This window comes from Juglans microcarpa x Juglans regia, chromosome 5D (assembly GCF_004785595.1).
Source record: "Juglans microcarpa x Juglans regia isolate MS1-56 chromosome 5D, Jm3101_v1.0, whole genome shotgun sequence".
In the NCBI taxonomy this organism is placed as follows: domain Eukaryota; kingdom Viridiplantae; phylum Streptophyta; class Magnoliopsida; order Fagales; family Juglandaceae; genus Juglans; species Juglans microcarpa x Juglans regia.
In genome coordinates this window covers 5,580,319-5,600,755 of record NC_054602.1, presented here as the reverse complement: position 1 = coordinate 5,600,755, position 20,437 = coordinate 5,580,319, and the positions used below count along the sequence as shown (strand labels likewise).

At 35.5% G+C, this 20,437-nt stretch overlaps 2 protein-coding genes and 1 long non-coding RNA gene across 3 annotated transcripts; 2 read left to right on the top strand and 1 right to left on the bottom strand.

The window, feature by feature from the left end:
* Nucleotides 1–5,251: 5,251 nt before the first annotated feature.
* Nucleotides 5,252–8,762, top strand: LOC121266365. The gene is made up of 2 exons (XR_005940787.1): nucleotides 5,252–7,913; nucleotides 8,594–8,762. It is a non-coding gene; the product is annotated as an uncharacterized LOC121266365 (long non-coding RNA).
* A 1,249-nt stretch (nucleotides 8,763–10,011) lies between these two features.
* LOC121266363 (30S ribosomal protein S5, chloroplastic) lies at nucleotides 10,012–12,970 on the top strand. The gene is made up of 2 exons (XM_041170168.1): nucleotides 10,012–10,821; nucleotides 12,421–12,970. The coding sequence occupies exons 1-2, from the start codon at nucleotides 10,145–10,147 to the stop codon at nucleotides 12,668–12,670; spliced, it is 927 nt and encodes a 308-aa protein (XP_041026102.1). The 5' UTR covers nucleotides 10,012–10,144; the 3' UTR covers nucleotides 12,671–12,970.
* Nucleotides 12,971–14,231: 1,261 nt separating this feature from the next.
* On the bottom strand, nucleotides 14,232–17,322 carry LOC121266364. Its single transcript, XM_041170170.1, has 3 exons — nucleotides 17,089–17,322; nucleotides 16,814–16,971; nucleotides 14,232–14,709 (listed from the first exon to the last, which is right to left on the bottom strand). The coding sequence occupies exons 1-3, from the start codon at nucleotides 17,167–17,169 to the stop codon at nucleotides 14,610–14,612; spliced, it is 339 nt and encodes a 112-aa protein (XP_041026104.1). The 5' UTR covers nucleotides 17,170–17,322; the 3' UTR covers nucleotides 14,232–14,609.
* Between the last annotated feature and the right edge of the window lie 3,115 nt (nucleotides 17,323–20,437).

Here is a 20,437-nt window from a genome sequence, read left to right as displayed (position 1 = left end):
AATTATTTTACTAATCTACTCTGCAACTAATTACAAACGTGATAAATTAATTAATTACATGATAAAAACAAATACTGAATTTTAGATTTTTAGTAATCGTAATTCATTTAAAACGTACAGAAATATTATGCAGTACTTATAAGCTTTAGTAGTAGCTAGTGGATCATAATTAATAGTGTATGTAAATTATAAACATTTATATTTTGAATTTATTATATTGACGGCACATGTGTTTAAACAGCACGTGACTGTAATATCCGGGCCCAACCAAGCCCGTTTTACAAAAAACAAAAAAAAAGTTTGTAGATATGAAAAAATTTATTATTTTTATTCATTTCAAAACATGGGCTTAATATTTGAAATGGGCCAAAAGCCCAGGCCCCATGAGATCTTGTTTTAGTCCCCCCTCCCCCTCCCCCCAACAGCATGCAGGTCTGTTTCTTCTGCATGCACGTTTGTTTCCGCTAGAGTAAGCGACATTCTCACATGCTACACAAGTTTCACGCACAGCCTATGCAGTTTGCCTATTTGCACCCTAGGGTTTTCAGAGCTTCAACAGCCCCCACAGACTCCTCACATGCATGCTTTTTATCACTTATGTTTTCCACAGCTTGCTGAGCACATCTCTCCTTCCTTCTTTCTCTACGGTTTTTTGTCAGTTGCTTTATATGTATGTTCCTTACACAGTATTGCACACATACCCTGTAAGCCACCCTCTTCGCGAACCCAGCCACCCAAACTCCATAAAATAACGCCACCCCACAGCGTCATCCCTGCACCACTACCACCGTAGGTCAGTTTCTTACTACCACACGAAACCCCCTGCACCAAAAACATCGGATAGCCTCCATGGACAGCCCAACAACCTCACAGCTTTTCCTTCAGCCCTCTCGCGCGAAACGATGGCTTCCTAAGGAGATCAAGCCGCAGCAAGCGGCCATTATCGAGGAAAACCCTGCAACGACGCAGACTAGTGCCTGCAACCACGTGAAGCACCTCTCACAGTAACATCATCCTCATTGGAGTGGATCAACTGTGAGCAGACCCCCCCTAAGCCGTACGCCGCTGCCATTGCACCACCCTTCGTAAACCACCATATATAAATGCCATGTTTCATCACACCGAAACAAAGTAGTCTCTAGACTCTCTACTGCACCTAGCTCACCCCGTTAGGTGCACCAACCATGGCATGGTGAAGTCCAGTGGCGTTGACCAGACCTCCTCTAGTCACCTCGTACAGTGCCGAGTTGGTAAGCCACGCTGATTCTTCCTCATGCACTGCTCTCTCTACGTTGTTCTTGTTCCTCCCATAATCTTTCTCTCACTTGGTCTCTCTCATCACTCACTCTCTTTCTCTCTCGTGCTCAGCCACAACTTGACGGCGTCTTTGACGCACCACTCAAATCAGCCATTGCAAGCTACCCTTGGTGAGTCGAAGACCGCTTAGCACAGCCTCTTTGCGCTAGTAAGTTCTCTAGTGTTCAACAAAGAGGGTCTTGCTACCTCTTCTGATATTCCTGTAGTCTGTACCTTGTGTAGTAAAGAGAAAAATAAGAGATGCCATCGAGCCCATATCACGTGTTTTTCCGTAATGAATTCTTAATAGTTTTTTATTTTACATTTTTGCCCTTAATAGGAAGGCCTTCGCTGATTATGGGTTGGGCTTATTGTCAAGTAGACTGATGTTTTTAATTAGTTTTATGTTAAGGGAATATTTGAGTGAATATCAAGGTAATTGAGTGAATATAAGGTAATTGAGAATTTATGACATTTTAGGATTTTGAGAAATTTAGATTTTTAGAAAAATAGGCTACTTAGCATTTTAGGTTTAAATATTGAAAAATATGTTAATTTTAAAAATTTACGGAAGCACGTGACTATTTTATAGGTGACGATTAATTTTTTCATTTGAAACTATTGTGAAAAAATTTTGAAAAGCTAAAAAGTTTAGGTAAATGGGATTTCTATGCTAGACTTTGCATAAAAAAATAAACTGATGTTGATTTTATGAAAAATGTGTATGATATGTTTTGAAAAGAAATGTGGAAACAACCTCATTTATTTGTTCTGCATTACTAATGAAATCTGTATAAAAGAGGAAAGTATTTTTGTCATGACTGGTGTAGACATGAGTAAATTTTTAGCATTCTGTTTCTGAACTGTTCAAAAAGAGCGAATACGAAATTTATGAAAATTTTACATGTGATGCGAAGATATTTTGAATCCGTTTTTGAATATGTGAAATGATTTGAATTTGTTTCAGTACTTTGTTGTGATATAATGTGGCATCTGAAAACTTTTGGCATGACTTTCTAATTCTGAATCTGATTTTGTTTCTGGTCATGATCCAATGATTCTGATTCTATTTTGCTTTGATATATGGCCCAATCACAAGTGATAATAGTGACATCTGGTCCTATTATGGGACATAATAATAACCTCTGGTCCTATCACGAGATATAATAGTGACTTCTGACCTTGTCACGGGATATAATTGTGACTTATGACCCTATTACGAGATATAATAGTGACATCATGCCCCGCCACGGGATATAATAGTGGTCTATGTTTTGAGTGCAATCGCTTTGGTATCATGGTGATCTATGTTCTACTTGGTTTTTCGTAAAATGCACAATCCTATCATGGGAGTTAAACATGATCTCTGTTCTTATATGATACTCTAATATGATATAATATGATAAGATAATGATGTTTAGTCATGTTATGTCAAATGACATTTTTGAATATGATCATTCTGAACTGTCGCTTTGATAGCATGTTTTTGGATCTGCATGCTGAAACTAAAATATTTTGTTCTGCATTCTAAACTCTTTGAAAATGTACATGTTTATATACTAGTATATGTTCCTTCTTTACTGAGTTGTTGATAACTTACCTCTTATTTCTACAATAGTTTTCAGATGATGTGAGTATTTTAACTGAAGATCAAGATTATGGAGCATGGACGAGATGATTTAAACATAATGAATTAAGCATAAAAGGTTTATATGAATATTGAGAAATTTTATTAAGTAATTTGGTCGTGTTTGATGACTTGATATTTTGAAAAGTTGATTATATTGAGATAGTTAGTTTGAAACAATTTTTTTTCCTATGGTATTGAGAATTGTGAGTCTATAAATGTAATATGATATATGATTTTAAGTAAAATGAAGTACCAATCTGACCCCTCTGGGACTAGGACGGTACATGACCAGCGGAACTCGTACTCATAATGAATAATGCTGTAGTATAATTTTTAGATTTAGAAATTCTATGAAAGTCATTTGTTAAAAAAGTAGGTCCTATAAAAAAATGATATTTTTTTATATTGAATTTCATCTTTTCAGCAAGTATCTACGGAGAAATCTATATTTAAAACATCTACGACTAGTCTCTGGCCTGTATTATGTAATATTGTTACAAAAACAAAAGTCAAGTAATGGCACTCCCCGTTTTAAGAAGCGTAAATCACAGCTCCATTAAAATAATATTTAAAAGGAAAAAAAAAAGAAGAAGATAAATTTAAGATTTATATAAAAAAATTATTTTTAATATTAAACTCTACTTTTTTAAAAAAAAAAATAAAGTCTCGAAATTTGCGCATATTATAAGAATGTAGATAGCCTTAAAAGAATGTTTGAATAATAAGTTAATTTGAGACAATATCAGATGAAAATTAAAAATTAAATAAAATATTTATTGAAATATTATTTTTATTTTAAGATTTAAAAAAATTGAATTAGTTATTATATTTTATCTAAAAATTTAAAAAAATTATAATGATTAGATGAGATGAGATGTGATGAATTGAATTACTTTTTTATGCCAAACAAAACCTTACTCCTTTTCAAACGGTACAATTCGAAAGAATTTTGCTACTCAACATCTCACATATCACACACTATATTTATATATATTTTTTATTTTTTATTCGTCTCAAAGTAATTGAATATTTCTACTCTTTATTTATACAATACATATCTGATAAGGAAAAAGTAAATAAAAAATAAAAAAGCGTTGTGGGTGAGTAGAATTTTTCAATCTCGGAAACATCGTTAGAGTTCACTTTGGACTCCGGAGGTTGACCGTAGACCTTCCTTTGCAACTCACAAAGTCCGTACTCACAACCATCCAACTCCTTGCAAGGCGTTTTCGTTTGCACAAACTGCCAAGTGCCCTGCCATTGCTACTCAGAAAATGCATGGAAGCCACGCAGTGTGACCAATTCCAGGTACCAATCGTAATCATACCAAATATTGTTAGTTTCTTATATTACGTACCCACCAACACACTATTTTGAGAATACATATGAATTTAGCAGAGTAGATTTTTGTGATCTTTACTTTAGAAAGAGTTTTAAAAGGCAAAAAAAATTGGTGGATACAGTCTCTTATCAGTTTCAGGGCTGTGATTCTTTATCTATAGTGTTTCTGTTACATGGGAACTTTAGGATTTTTTTAACCGATCCACTTTGCATTCTGCCATGCACCTTATGTGCTATGGTTTAAAGCTATAAGACAATATCATGATCAATATCAGTATGCCGGAGGAAAATCGCCGGAAATTTTTAGCCTTTTTGCTTCGACGAAAACTGGTTTGCTAAAAACGTTTGCGTATTTTTCAGTGTTTGGTAGGGTCGGACAATGCTGATAAATGGAAATTGGTTATATTGTTATGGGGAGAAAAAAAAGAAATGAATGCAGAGCCAAATATTGGTTCTAGCACAATGATAAACAAAATAGTAATTATTTTCTGTGACAATGGATGGTTGTAAGAATGTTGGTTTCATGGGGGGTAGATTTTGAATGGATTGGCAATGGGGTAATGCAAATGATTTCTGTTCCAAGATTTTCCACAGTATTTTCGGATCTTCACCAAACAATGGAAATTAAATGGTTTGCCCGGAAAATTTTTTGACCAAACGCTGATTCATTTTACATCAAAACTACAAACAAATAATAGTCTGTATTTTTCTTCTCTGAATTTAATTTAAGTACTACAATGGCACGATCATGGTGGTTTGTAATGTTCTGTATGCAATTATATCTGCTGTTGTTGTTTTATGTACTGAATGGTCTGTGTACTTTCTCCTCTGAACTTAATTAAGTTTTGATTTATTCAAAAAGGAAACTGTAACAAGGTTTTTCTTACATGTGTCAGTGTGAAGGTTGATAACTGGGATGGCTGTGTGGATTATTCGGGTATACCTACCTCAACCATTAACAGTTATGCAAAATATGCTATGAATTTAGTCAATAAACATGCATTTACTTAAGTGAATAAGCATTAAAAGAATAGGAAGCTTAAATATTTGCCAGGAAGTGTATGTGTTAGTTACTTTCTTCTTGGACTACCTCAAATGCAACATCCTCATTGTCGCTTTGTGTACCTTCTGTCCTTCTCTTTGAGTTATATGTGATTATCTTCTTGGTAGTTTTCTAAGTTAAACACTCAAAAAGTATTTCTTCTTTGATAAGTATGCTCCTAATATAGGTCAAAATTTATTTCTAAAAGAAGCACCAATAGAATCCTCCAACTGATCTACACCATCATCTTCTCCCATAATGCCAAGTCTTTGTGAACTTGAGCATCATGAACTCTTCTTTTAAATCCGGAGCAGCTTTATAAAATAAGCATTTCATTATGAAAGAACAGAACTGGTGCAGATTCCTTTTTCTTATGAAATGGCAATTGGTTGGTTCCTTATAAATGAGCGATAATGTCTATGATTCATTTAGTTTTTCTCATGTAAAGAGACACTTGAACCTGATTTCTCCTTTATAAGAACCTTTATTAACCACTTTGCTCTAACATTAGCTTTGAGCCTAATTTTGGAATGGCTTCCTATTGCTGAAGAACATGCGTTTCAAACTGTGATGCAACTTTCTTAAAAACCTTACTTTTTGATCTTTGAATGTCAGATAAATTAACCAATACTAGTTTGGGTACTTTTGTCATTCTGTACACTTTGATCCATAGGATACTGATCATGATGTGGTACTTCATATACAACCATTCTGAATGGTGTAACTCATGCCTTTTAAGTTTTAACGCTGCATTGCATTTTCAGCATATCCTAAACTTGTGGTTCAAAGCTAAGATTGTTGATTCCTCTATTGACTAAAATATTGTTAACATGATTGCACTCTCTCTCTCTCTCTCTCTCTCTCTGGTCCAGGCTTCCATGTAGATTTATGTTTCTCAAGCCAGTGAATTCTAGTTGTGGCTAGACTAGGTTAATAGGGCATGCTGGTAAATGTGACTCTTCAGGTAGTTTTAGTTTCGTGTTCCGAGGAACATAATACAGTAACAAATAAAAAAAAATGCATGAATGACAAATTGATTGCATCTTACCCCATTTGTCTTTGTGGCCACCACTGGACAGATTTAGCATTACATCCCATTTGTCGTCATAGCTCAAAAGTTGTGGCCACCATTGGACAGATTTAGCGTTACATCCCATTTTTCATCATAGCTCAAAAGTTTTGGCCACCATTGGACAGATTTAGCATTACATCCCATTTGTCGTCATAGCTCAAAAGTTTTGGCCCCCATTGGACAGAGTTAGCATTACATTTTTACGATTGACAGCTAATTATGGTTGATAACCGATGATTGACAGCTATGGACTGGACTCTGATAAGTTTATTGCTACAAGAGACAGCTATAGACCAAACCTGGGCAGGTGTTATCACCTAGACTTTCAGTTACATGCAGCTTACGGGATTGCCTCTATATGAAGTCTCAGTGTCCCTTCAAAAATTCATCCAGTACAACTTAATCCTTCAGTTTCCATTTCCTTTTAGCTTTACAAAAATATATTTTCTTCTTGTACCCATGCATACTAGAAGTTGTCAGCATAGGAATACCATTGTAGTGCTGATTATACACGTGATCGATTAAGATGGAATTTTACCCTTATCAGAGTGCAGATGACACAGATTTTCTTGCTTTCTATGTAAGTCAATAGGCACCAATGCTTCATAATAGGACTTCTATCTGCTTAGATTTCTTTTTCCTGATTAAGCTTTATTCTCAGTACTAATCAAATGCATGAGTTGCATATCCGTTGTCATAACTACCATCATGATGCGCTTATTTTCATTCCTGAGTAGGCTATATATTTGAATTTTGCATAAAGGACTAATTAGCATTTCCATTGTTTGGATCTCTATTCGATCTCGTGGCATTGGAATACTCTTCCATGTTTGAGTCAAATTTTGCAGTAGATTCTGTTATGACCCTACCCAAACCTGATTTCTTTTGAAAATCATGTTCATCATTTGGACTTTCTTGATATACTAGATTAACATACTGTATAAAGATATGTGGTTGGTTATGTTTGAGATGAAAGCCTAAATGGGAAAAGAAGACCCGGAAAGGTTGCAAAATAAGGAAAGAAGTAAAAGAACATATGGCAATGGTTTTCACCCATTCTGAAGCGAAAATGCATGGGAACCTATTCTGTTTGAAACATAAATACATGCAACTATTCTATTAAAAGGTAAATGAATTCACTCCAGCTGGATTTTGATTTGGCGTTTAGGGCTTAATCTGCTTTTGTAGGCATGCAGAACAAAGTAGAGATGAATTTTTCACCTTATGAGGAGATAGTAATGCACAATGACCATGATCTTTACCCTGAGTTTTTCTGTCGCAATATTCACTCATTTGTACATAAGAAATTCGTTTTAAACTTATATCTAGTGCAGGCTGCATGCTTGTTCTTTTAGACTTTTCTTAATATTGAACTCCTTAGTGACATGGTTTCCAATAGATTTGCTTAAAGATTAATATTGTGCTAACAAATATAGTAGGTAAAAGGTCTTGTTATCTTTTATGGTATCATGTGGTAATGACTATTGTGTGAGGCACATTAATGTCAAATTGTAAATTTCCAAAAAAGAATTGTAAGTAACTGTCTCCAGCTCTTTTCCTTTTTTTTTTTTTTTCCCTCTTTTTTGGTGATATTGAAGATGAGCTATACCTTTTTTAATTTCTGGAAATGATAAGTTTATGCATTTAGTTTAACATTGAAGTACTACTAAGCAATAAACCTGTACCTAACAAGGATCTCCCAGTTATTACATCAGAGCATGAACTGTTTTTAATTGCAAACGTACTTTTATTTTTTTTCCTTGTTCATCTAATGTCTATCTTCGATTCTTCTTTGTATTGATTGTGAAGATTAAAATTTGAAACATTTTTCAGGAAATATTAAACACCTCATTTTCATGGAAGGTTATGATAGTCATTTGCGGGATTGTCATGCACTCTGCTATAAGACATTTGGAACTTCTTTTTTTTTTTTTTTTTCCCTTCAGATTTTTTGCCACTCACAGTGGTTAAGGTACCAATAGGAATACTAATGATACCTCCCAGTAAACAAAGTGTTGGATAAACATCATTCATGTTTAAGACTCCATTATCTTTTCATTTGTTTCTTCATTATGTGCATATGCATGCATTCACAACATAGCATATATTGTGTACATATATGTCATGTGCGTGTGGGGGTGTATTTGTTACAGTTGAGTCGAGTATGCTAGCTTCTTCAGCACTATGATTAACAAAGAGATTGTTTTGGCAGGATGGACTTGAGAGCAGCTTTGGTTGTCATGGTATGGTCAAACAGATGGTGAACAAACCAGACAGGGCATCAACATGGCAATGTCATACCGTTAACGACTGCCTTGAGTTGGTTCAAACTAAGAAGTCATTCATCATTGAAGCACAAATTTCATCAATTGCAGTAGCTCCTTTTTACTCACATTCCTAACATTATTTATATCAGATTTTAAAAACCCTTAAACTGCAATAAACACCACAAACCCCCCAACTTTTTCTGTTAAAACTAATACTAAAACCCAGCCCCTCCCAACATATCGCCCTTGGGATGCTGCAGAAGAATCATGCTGCTTTTTGACGGGGAAGCATGAACCTATGAGCTAGATATGGTTGTACGGTTTCCTTTGCAGAGTAAGCCCAAGTCTGGCCAACACTTGAAACCTCTCTCCCACTCACGTATTCCCTCCCTTCACCAATATTTTCAGGTCTTTTGTCAGGGGTTCGCAATAGCCTGTCTCCCTTCAACCCTAGCCTGGTTCCCTTCAACCCTATCTCTCCGGTCATAATACGGCTGCATTTCCATATCTTTTAACAATATTTTATTCAACTAATTTAAAATCATCTCATCGCATCTCATCATTCAAACGAGCCCTAAATGTGTATAACCTAAACTCCAATCGATTTACATTATAAAGGAACAATATAAATATAATATAAGTGGAACCCGAATGGGCTTGCTTCCACTTACGAAAACAAAATGTTCTGTTTCTCTTTCAAGAAGTATGAAAGTGCATGAAAATGTATGGAAGCTTTTGATTCAAATTCTGTTCATCCGCAGTTGCCAAGACTACTATAGAACGCTAGTTAACGTGGGTTCTAATTCTCAAGCCAAATTAGCAACCATATGTGTCGTGGTTGAGGAAGCAAGGCCCTAGAAGTAAGCGAAGAATTACGCCCAATAATAGAAGTATAAGCTTGAACAGACGTTATATCTAACATGAAGGGGGGACAAAGATTACATTGCAAGTTTCAATCAAGATATCAATCGGCCTACCATGATATAGATCATGAGGAAAAAGCAAACGGGTACTTCTGAGATGTTTCTCTATTCCGTTATCACAACACGGGTACTTCTGCGATGAGCCATGTACACAAACGCTTTTTTTTTTATTTTTTGTCATGTATCATCCATTCTATCGCATGTATATAACTGATTCTCTTGTGTAATTCTCTACCCATGTTTAACGTTATAGCTTCCAATCATGTAATAATTGCAAGAGCGTTGGGAGACGCATTTGTTTGCTTTTACCTATGACCTATTGGCCTTTTAATTAATTAAATCCTAATGGGAATCTCGATGTCTAATTGTGTTGTGCTTATTTGCCTGAAAACGACTACCCGTTTTAGAGAAAGAGTCCTACAAAGGGTCGTTTTTTACGATTGCTCTTGAGGCTCGGGGCCGACTCCACAGTACTACCCTCCACATCATCGTCATCTTGCTGACCCATCTTAAGGCTTTGAGATAAGTCACCCACGCTCTCTCTTGCTCTTACACACTCGACCCAAACCCACCATGGCCACAGCCTCTGCAACTCTCCCTTCCCTATCCTCTCTTTCCCTTCATACTACCACGCCTCGCCTCTTTCTCTCCAAACCCACAAAATTCTTCTTCTCCAAACCTACAAAACTCCATCTTTTCCACCCCTTTTCGTCACACCCAACCACAACCCTCATAGCCAAATCCTCCGACATCGACACCTCCTTCTTCGAAAACTTCAACCCCAACGATGAAAACGATACCGTCTTCAACCCCCCCGAAGCCCCCGAAGGCTTTGTTCCCCCACCGTCCTTCGACGAAGGTCCAATGGAGACCGAAGAAGAAATCGCCATCGCGTACGAAGAACTGTATGGCCCCGCTTACAGCGGAGTGAGCTATCTGGGAAATGACATTTACGTAATGGACTCTAAGGTCAGGAAAACAACTGGGTTTGGGTCCAGAGTGAAGAAGGAGAAGGTGAAAGATGGGTTCGAAGAGAGGGTAGTGCAGGTGAGGAGGGTGACCAAGGTGGTCAAAGGAGGGAAGCAATTGCATTTCAGGGCCATTGTGGTGGTGGGTGACAAGCAGGGTCAAGTGGGTGTTGGGGTTGGGAAGGCCAAAGAGGTTGTTACGGCCGTTCAGAAGTCCGCCGTGAATGCCAGGCGAAATATCGTGTCGGTCCCGATGACCAAGTACCTTACTTTCCCACATAGGTAGGTGGCTGTTAACGTTTTAGCCTTTTGCTGTTGGAATTGCGTTTGGATCGTGTGCAGTTTTGGCGCATTTTTTTATGGATTCGTGCAGAATTGAATATGAATCTGAGTGAATTGCAATCAGGTTGATAATGTCAGCTTGTTAATATGATCTTATGTGTTAGATCTGTAAGAAATATCAGAACCGTTTCGTTACTTGCTCTTTTTATAAATTTAGGGAGGTATTATATATTTTTTTTCTTAGATAGGTGTACCTATCTTGAATCCAGCCTATGCAATTTTTGGGGGAAAAGGAGGGGGGTGAGTTATTTATGCGATTTATATCTTATTCATAATGCCTTGGACGATATACAATTTCTCTTATAATAATGTATGATGATCTTTTTTCTTTTATTTTGTCTTTTGAGATAAGTAATAATGTTTGATAACGTTAAATGACCTTGGTTTTGTTTTAAAGGGTGAATGAAAGGTCAACTGTCTTGCATTTTAGCTGTTGTAGTTCTATAGCATTGAAGTCGGTTCTTGAATTAGTTCGCAGTTTCTTTTCCTTTTTTGATCGGTAAACAAATTTTTATTGAGAATTAGTTGGCAGTTTCTGAGACCACATGGTCAAAACTCCCAAGGGATTTGCACGAATACTTACAAAAAATGAATTCTTGGTATATGCTAAAGCTCATAGATGTCAAAGTAGTTTTGGATTTCATTCTTCTGTGTCTCTGCATCTTAGACCAATTGTTTGCTCAATTTCAAATTCTTATGTAGTGGCATTCTGCCACGACAAGTTAGAATGCATTTTAAATCCTGATATCAGTGGAAGCTTGGACATAACTGTTAGCCTGTTAGATTGTCAAGGATATGGCTTACATTTGAGTCTCAAAAGTATTTTGCATTCCTCATGAATTGGTGTTTGCTAATCATAGATGAGCCAATTTTGGGCTGAATAGGGCAGAGCAGCATTGACTATCGAGTTTCATGTTGTAAGTTGTTGAAGTTTGAAGGCCATGAGGTCAACTGCCTGACAGTACTAACCTGCAGCTTTAGGAGGTGATGAATGGCTTTATATGCATTTAATAGCAGTTAGGTTGGATTTTTCTATCATCTCCTATTGCTTTTCAACTTTATTTTTGGCATTAATTTAGTCATCCTGTAAGTGGAAACATCAAAGGAATGTGAAGAGGGATCTCTTGGTTTGGTTTAGGGTACTTGATCAAAGTTACAATGGTTTTTAATCATGATTATAGTGGTCAGGTGTGATATAGTCAATCTTCTGAGTATGCAGCCAAGAAAAAATGTTAGTATATTGCATCATTCCTGTATTTTTAGGAAAGTTGAACGCTTATTGGATTCTAGCTACAAACAGAATAGGGTATGCAATGTGAGGTGGTATGCAATAGATGGCACGTGTGGAGATTCCCCTCCCTTACAGCATTGAGTGCATGGGAATTTGTGGGCAAATTTGTCACTTCTGAACATACATTGAAAATTCTGGAATGGATAGAATTCCTGAAGTTGAACCCAAGAAATATAAAATTGAAAATTTAGTGAGTTGAATGGAGCCGTTGGTTCTGGAATCAGAACTTAATATTTGTTTATTTGCAGATCTGAGGGAGATTATGGAGCAGCAAAAGTGATGCTTAGACCTGCTTCTCCTGGTACTGGAGTGATTGCTGGAGGGGCTGTAAGAATTGTTCTAGAAATGGCCGGTGTTGAGAATGCTTTGGGAAAGCAAATTGGGAGTAAGAATGCCCTCAACAATGCCAGGGCCACAGTTGTTGCGGTACAGAAAATGAGGCAGTTCAGTGATGTTGCTCGCGAGCGTGGGATCCCAATGGAAGAGTTGTGGAAGTGATGGCAGTTGTAGAAGCTGTTCTTCTCTGTAGATTTAATACCTCAGACTATGTAATGCAGCCTTCTTATATTGGTAAGGAAGAAAATTAGTTCATCTTTGACCAGAATTTTTATAGCAAAATGAATATTTCAATCTTTCTTCTGTTCTTCATCCTATCCCAAATTGGATGCTAGAGAAAATGACTGTAGCCTTCTCTTGCTCACGCATGGTGGGTTAGAGAATCCAGTACATTTGTTTTCTATTCCGCATGATCCAAGGCACAATATCTAATGCTTGAATCAACAGGCCTTTTTTTGTTCATCATCATTTCTTCTGGTAAAGGTGGGAAAATGGGACGGCCTGAAGCCGATTTCTTTGCTTTGAGATATGTAATTTAGGATGAACTTGAATTTGAAGAACGTCCTTTTTATTCTGACCCTATTCAGTCATTACCTCTTTAAATCCCGTTCAGTTTTTCTTTGGCATCACTGTGTTACTTTTGTTGCCTTAATGTGTTGTTAAAAAATTTGGATTATATTTTTTATGTTTTGCTCCTAAACTATCTGGAATTTTGCACATTGATCCTAAACTATCAAAATTAAGACACTGCACCTTTGTACTACCAAATATTTTATACCTTCGCCCATTTCTTATCGGATAAAAATAAGCGACATAATGTAAAGCAATACTTGTTTTGAGTTTCGAGATCAGAATAGAGTTTCGTAAATCATATCATATAAGCTACAAGTACTACCGATTAATGTGTATGCCAAACCTATTTTGTTTTATTGGCACGGGTATCCCGACTAATTCTGGGGTGTACAGGTCTTCGACAATGAGTTTTTTGCAAGTGTACAAATTTAAGAGAAAAATCTTTTAGTCTGATGGTCTTTAGAGATTATTTGCACTCAAAGAATTTTGAAGCTTAGACTAGGGAGCATACCCCAAGCCTGTGAGAAATCCTATGTAAATTCGATTCCGAAGAACTTTTCAGCAAAGGCGTGATCCCAAAACCGTTGAACTCGATACAACGCCAAGCATAAGTGGGGGTGCATGTGCAAGCATAAGCACTCTCGAGCACAAGCACAAACACACGTGCAATCCCAAAAGAAATAGTGGCTGCTCTGCTCTGCTCTCGGCAACATCACTGGGGGCATATCCAATTATCAATCACAACTTTTGGTCCTAAAGGTTCGTTCCCTTTTAATTGGCAGTGCGGAAGCGTATCAGACACAGTCTACCCGTACCAGATTAAGCAGGCAATGCAGTCTGCTCTATTGGTACCTCAGCAATTTTCTATGTACTTCCATTTGTGAGGTTTGTCAACAAACTCAACCAATAGATCCAATTCAGTGCTTAGCCCAGAAATCTATTTCACCAGGAAGGAATACAAAACAGAGCGCAGTTTTCTGAGCGAGAAAAATAAATGCAAGTTAGGACATATTCCAAAAGAGAAGCGTTAAGGCACCCAACGGCAATGAATCAATATGATGGAAATCGAGAAGCCAAGCATTTCTTAGCTGTAAGAAAGAAGAATAGCATCCAAAGGCGGACAGGAATAAATGCTGAAGAAAAGGCATAGTTAAATGAAGGGCCGAAGATCTATATAAGCAATGGTATCCAAACATTGAAACCGTCATAGCAAGAAAGAAATGAAGTTCCTGTTTCAGTTCCCCTGCTGTTCATGTTTCTGCTTCATCAAGCCCAAAGAGAGCAAACATAAGGAGAAGGAAGGAAAGAGTGATTGACAGATGTAACCACTCCCATCAATTCTTGCAAAACAATGGAAGTTCTGTCTTTTGCTTGCTGTGCTCACAACCTTATCTTCACATTCCTCGCTGAAGGAAAGCATCAAAATCGTACCAGTCATTCCATTAGTATTGTTGATAAGGGTCCTCTTAAAGTTCTTTATTCCCAAGCTTGATGATGTATGTGCTTGAAATGCTATAAGAGAAACAAATTATTTGTCCTTTCTGCTTGTCTCTGAACAATCATTAGGCACTAAGTCAATCTCCCGCATTTGATGTTCAATTGAAACCAAACCGGTCTGTGCAAGAAACCTGCAGAAAATTCAATCACAATTTTTTTTATAAGTAAGAAAATTCAATCAAAATTCACAAAAGAACCCTCCAAATAATAAATTTCACCAAGTATTTTGATATTTTAAGTTCATCCAACTGATTTTCACAAACCTATGCATGCCTCACAACAAATAAAGGCTGGTGATATGAGCTCAAGGCCTTTTCAAAATGGCCACAAATTGGCACTATAGAAATACGACATACTGATCATAACGGTCCAAGGAAAGCTGAATTTACATCTTAACTTTAAAAAGACTAGTAAAAAATGTAGTTGGAATTCCTTGGAATCACACTATAAACTGCAAGAACTTCTCCATTGCAAACCTCCTATACTCAATCTGCGATATTACAATCTCCCCTCCCCCTAAAATCTCTAACATCCTCATTAGGCTATTTCATTGTAGGTGGCATGACTCAAATCCCACATTTTTTTTTACAAATCAACTCTAATACCACTTGAAATGGCCCAAGAAAAGCCCAAGTCACATTTAAAAAAAAAAAAAAAAAAAAAAAAAAAAAAAAAAAAAAAAAAAAAAAAAGAAAAACCCAAGTCACATATGGGCTTGTAATCAATAAAATTTTCTTTACCGATAAAAAAAATAATAATTGAAGCCCTTTAAAATATTACAAAGCGCAAGAATTTATCCCTCCTAAACAATGTGGGATCTCATAAACCATCCTTCTATGCTTATAAAAAAAAAAAAAAAAAAAAAAAAAAAAAAAAAAAAAAGAACCATCCTTCTATACTCAATTTGAAATATAACTTTAATCGCTCATTTGCATACTATATCATTAGCACCCTCTCCCCCTAAAATCTCTAACATCCTCATTAGGCTATTTCATTGTAGGTGGCATGACTCAAATCCCATATTTTTTTTACAAATCAACTCTAATACCACTTGAAATGGCCCAAGAAAAGCCCAAGTCACATTTAAAGGAAAAAAAAAAAAAAACCCCAAGTCACATATGGGCTTGTAATCAATAAAATTTTCTTTACCGATAAAAAAAATAATAATTGAAGCCCTTTAAAATATTACAAAGCACAAGAATTTATCCCTCCTAAACAATGTGGGATCTCATAAACCATCCTTCTATGTTTGCTTATAAAAAAAAAAAAAAAACCATCCTTCTATACTCAATTTGAAATATAACTGTAATCGCTCATTTGCATACTATATCATTAGCACCCTCTTGGATATTTAGCGTATTATGTCCTAATAAGCCCAAGAACATTTTTATAGATATAAAATTTCCATATATTTCTGTCTCATCAATCTAAAGAAATATTTCTCTTTTTTTTTCCAAAAGAAATGCAATCTTTAGATTTCTTCATAGATATTTGGACAAATTTTGGTACATCCCAAAGTATTTTTAGTTAATTTTCCATATATATAAAAAGAAAAGAGGATTGAGCAATGGGGAAAGGGGTTGGGAAAGGAGGAAGGGGAAAGGGAGTGGTGTTAGCGATAAAGAGGATTGAGGAACAAGGAAAGGGAGGTGGCGATAATGGTGGCATAGAAGAGTAAGGAGGGAAAAAGGGTGGAAGGATGATCTTGTAGCCAGGAGTGGGCATCAAGCCCTCAGAAAGCATCTATATTTTCACAACCATTTCAGGGCTACCACCTGTTGCTTTGGCTCTTGAGTTGATGACATACAACCATTTCATCAGATGAAGTTATGCTCAAAGTATATCAATATCACCTACCTCGCATGCGTGTAATATGAGAATTTCCCCTTCCACAACTATGTTTTCACAGACCGTTTGCTCAATAGAACACTTCACAATTTATGGACTGGGACACAGTAATAACATCAAAGCTTTCAATTTAGTACTAAGATTTGAACTAGTAATTTAAAAAAAAAAAAAAAAAGGAATTGACCAATGGGGTAGCAGCAACAAATGTTAACAGCAATGGCGTAGCAATAAACAAACACGCGAAACCCCAAAATTCAAAACACACACTTGGCCTACAACAGAAACGGCAAGAAATAGAAGCCTCCAACAAAAACCCATGTACAATATGAAGACAGGGTGCACAAATAAGTGAAAAGACGTGATTTTTTAGCGGAGATATTAAGGTACCAGCTAAGAAGCAGGAAGAGGGTGGCTGTGATCAGAACAAGGAATGCAACATGAAGCACCAAGGCAGAGTCACTTGCGGAGAACGCTAAGCCCAGCATCAGAGCAAGGCATAGACCCAGCATCACGAACGCTGATTTTAATGTATTCCATGTGGGACCCTGGCATCCAATCAACAAATCATCAGTATTTTTCCCCCCCTCACAAACCATCAGTACTTGGCTGTAAATACATATGCATATAAAGAAGAGAGAGCAAGAGCAAGAGAGAGTACTGACGTTGACACCGGGGGCTAGAGCTCCGAGTAAAACAGCGTTTGCGGATGATATGCCTTCTCCAACTGCTTTCTTATTCTCCATTCGAGTGATTGAGATCTCGAATTGCAAACTTTGACAGAGACGGAGAAGGAGACGGAGAGAGAGAGGGATCGGGTTGAAATGGTTTCTAGATCATCCGGCTCAACTCGACCCAGGGGTTTATAACCAGTTCGGTCGGTTTCGTTCTTAAGAATTGAAATCGATTGAAAACTCGTTAGATTCCCATTCTTATGATTTGAAAACTGAATTGAATCGAACTGAATTAAAAAATATTTATTTTATTTTATATTATATGCAATATAAATTATATGCAATATAAGTTATACATATTATAAAATTGACATAATATGAAAATTTAATCTTATTATTTATACTTTTTTAATAAACTCTCTGAAATATGAATATGAATATTAATATGTTATTATTTATCCTTATATATTAAGTTACATACTAACATATATAATATGATATAAATATAAGAGTACACCTTTAATATATATATAAAAAATAAATACATTTTTACACATGAGTAATACTACATACAATCATAAAGTGTGCAAGTATCGTGCAGTCATTTTGAAAAAGAATGGAGTCTACTATTAAAAAATTAATTTTTTATGTAGATCTCGTATTTATTCATTTTTTTTAAATAAATATGCGATACTTACATACTCACGACTACGATTATCATTTTTCTTTACACATTTCTTGTGATTATATGCATGGTGTTTGACTTTATAGGGCCCGTTAAAATAAAGATCAAGTGCTTAAATTCACAAATCTTTTCAACTGCCATTCTTTTGTTGTTAATGGTCGTTTAAAATCATATTCCATCAGTAAGAGAATGTGACAAATTACAATTTTCAGACTTGAGGTGTAACGTCCAGGTTTTGGATGGATTGGAGAGTTACTAATTGTTACTTAAAATCATATTTCACAATAAAGTTATAAACTCTAATTTCTCAATTACATATAGATCTCAATGTTTTAAACCAACTACTCCAAAATAATTAACTAAGAATATCATAAAGTCTCAAAATAAATATCAACCTTTCAAAATATCAAGTTAACTAAGCAAAAACAAAACTATTAAATAAAATTTTCCAATAACCAAAGTGCTTTCTTTGTACTTAATCCACTATCCTTACGTCGTCTTATCCATGTTTCCTATTCTTGAACTTTAGATGAAACATCCAAAACATCTGAAGATATTATAGAGATTAGGGATAAGTTATCAACAACTCAGTAAGCAAAGAACATATACTAATATGTAAACATGAGCATTTACAAAATTCAGAATGTAGAATAAACATTTACTTTCAAAACACATAATCAAAACATGTTATAAAAATATCAGAGCGAAACTTTCAGAAAATATTCTTATTCAAAAGTATCATTTGGCATAGCATAACTGAGCATCATTATCGTCATATCAAAGCACTATATCATAACAAAGACTATGTTTAACCCTCGTGGTAGGATTGTGCATCTGCGAATAGCCAAGCAAAACATAAATCACTCTATTACCAAATAGTGTGCACTCAAACAGAAACTACTACTATCACTCGTGACAAGACCGTATATCACTACTCTTACATGTGGCAAAGTCGTATACCACTACTATTACCTGTGACAAGGTCATATACCACTATTATTACCCGTGTGAGGGTCTTATACCACCACTATTATCACCCATGGCGAGGCCTTAACTAAATAGAACAAAAACATAATCAGAAAGTCATACCAAAAGTTTTCAAATATCACATCATATCAAAATAGAGTAATGAACGAAATCATATCATCTTACAATATCAAAACCAGATTCAAAGCATCTTCACTTAATCAATGCAAAAAATGTTAAATCTCATATTCATTCTTTTTGCGCAATTCAGAAACAGAATGTAAAAAATAAGCTCATGTATACACCAGTCATGACAAAAAATATTTGCTTCTTATACAAAGTGTAACATACCACCCCTCACAATTAAGAAGTATGTCATTTCTTTTTAGAAAATCACGGAAGCTGGAGTGCTACTACTGAACCCGATTTAAAAATATATTTGTCTCTTTTTCTAAAGGAAGCGCCAAGTATAAAAATTCTTTATAATAAATAGAGTCGTTTTGAATTAAAATACTGAAATTATAAATGAGAGTGCGTTGAAGCATTTATTACAATTTCTCAAAATTAGTGCCATAAAAATCATAACTTAAAATCTTTGTACATGATCTAGGCTACTGTCACACCTCACTGAACTAAGTCCCATCATGCAGCTCTATCTTTATAAATATTCTGACCTGGAGTGGTCTAACAACATAAAAATAAACTAAAATGAGTCGATGACTCAGTAAGAAAATCATCAAAAAGTAAACATACTTAATATAAGAATATAAGCTTTTTCATAAAATATTACATACTGAGAATTAACATTATGATTATTTATACGTATGCTTATGTCATGCATGACTTATCTTGCTTATCATACTGGCCCACACACTTAACCATGTGTACAAGGTTGTGCACCAACCACACATCCTGCGGCCCAAGGAGAGCCACTAATAGTATTCTAGCATACTATGGTGGACCACACTTAGCATGCACATCCACCCATAAATCGCATTGGTACCATGCATCTGAATGGTCATCTGATTATCTATTATGAACTTATCTTACACTTAATCTTATTAAAACTTACGTTTTTGTGCAGCATAAAATGCATGAGATGCATAATACATATATAATTATAATATGCGGAATAAAACATGTATGACGTGCTTACAAATATCATGACATGCGTGGTATGTAAACACTGGCTTCCAAAGAATTGGATTTAATAATAATATATATAATTAGCTAACTTATTATAATCCTAATTTATGCTTAAGTTACTTACCTTATAGTGTTGCTCTTACCTTGTAGTGTTGCTACCTAAAATTTTCGATAAAAAATCGATCACGGTGCTGGATTGTATATCTTGGGGTCCAATCGTTGCACTTATGGAGATTTATAATTTTTTTTCTTCCAAATAACACACGAAAGGGAGATATTATAGAGAAATTTGGGAGAAGGTGCTGATAAGTTCACGTTTAAGTTGGACTTGGTCGTGATCATTCAATAAGAGTTTGAATTTAAAAATATAATCTAGTAGTTCATTCAATGTAGGATTGGCAGTGATTGAGACTGCGTAGGGGACGTCAATTAATCATTATTTTAAATTGAAATAAATTTCTAATGGTCGATTTTTAAATCTTAAAACGAGTCTAACTCGTTCAGTAAATAAATGAATGAGGTTTAACCTAGTTATTGAGATTA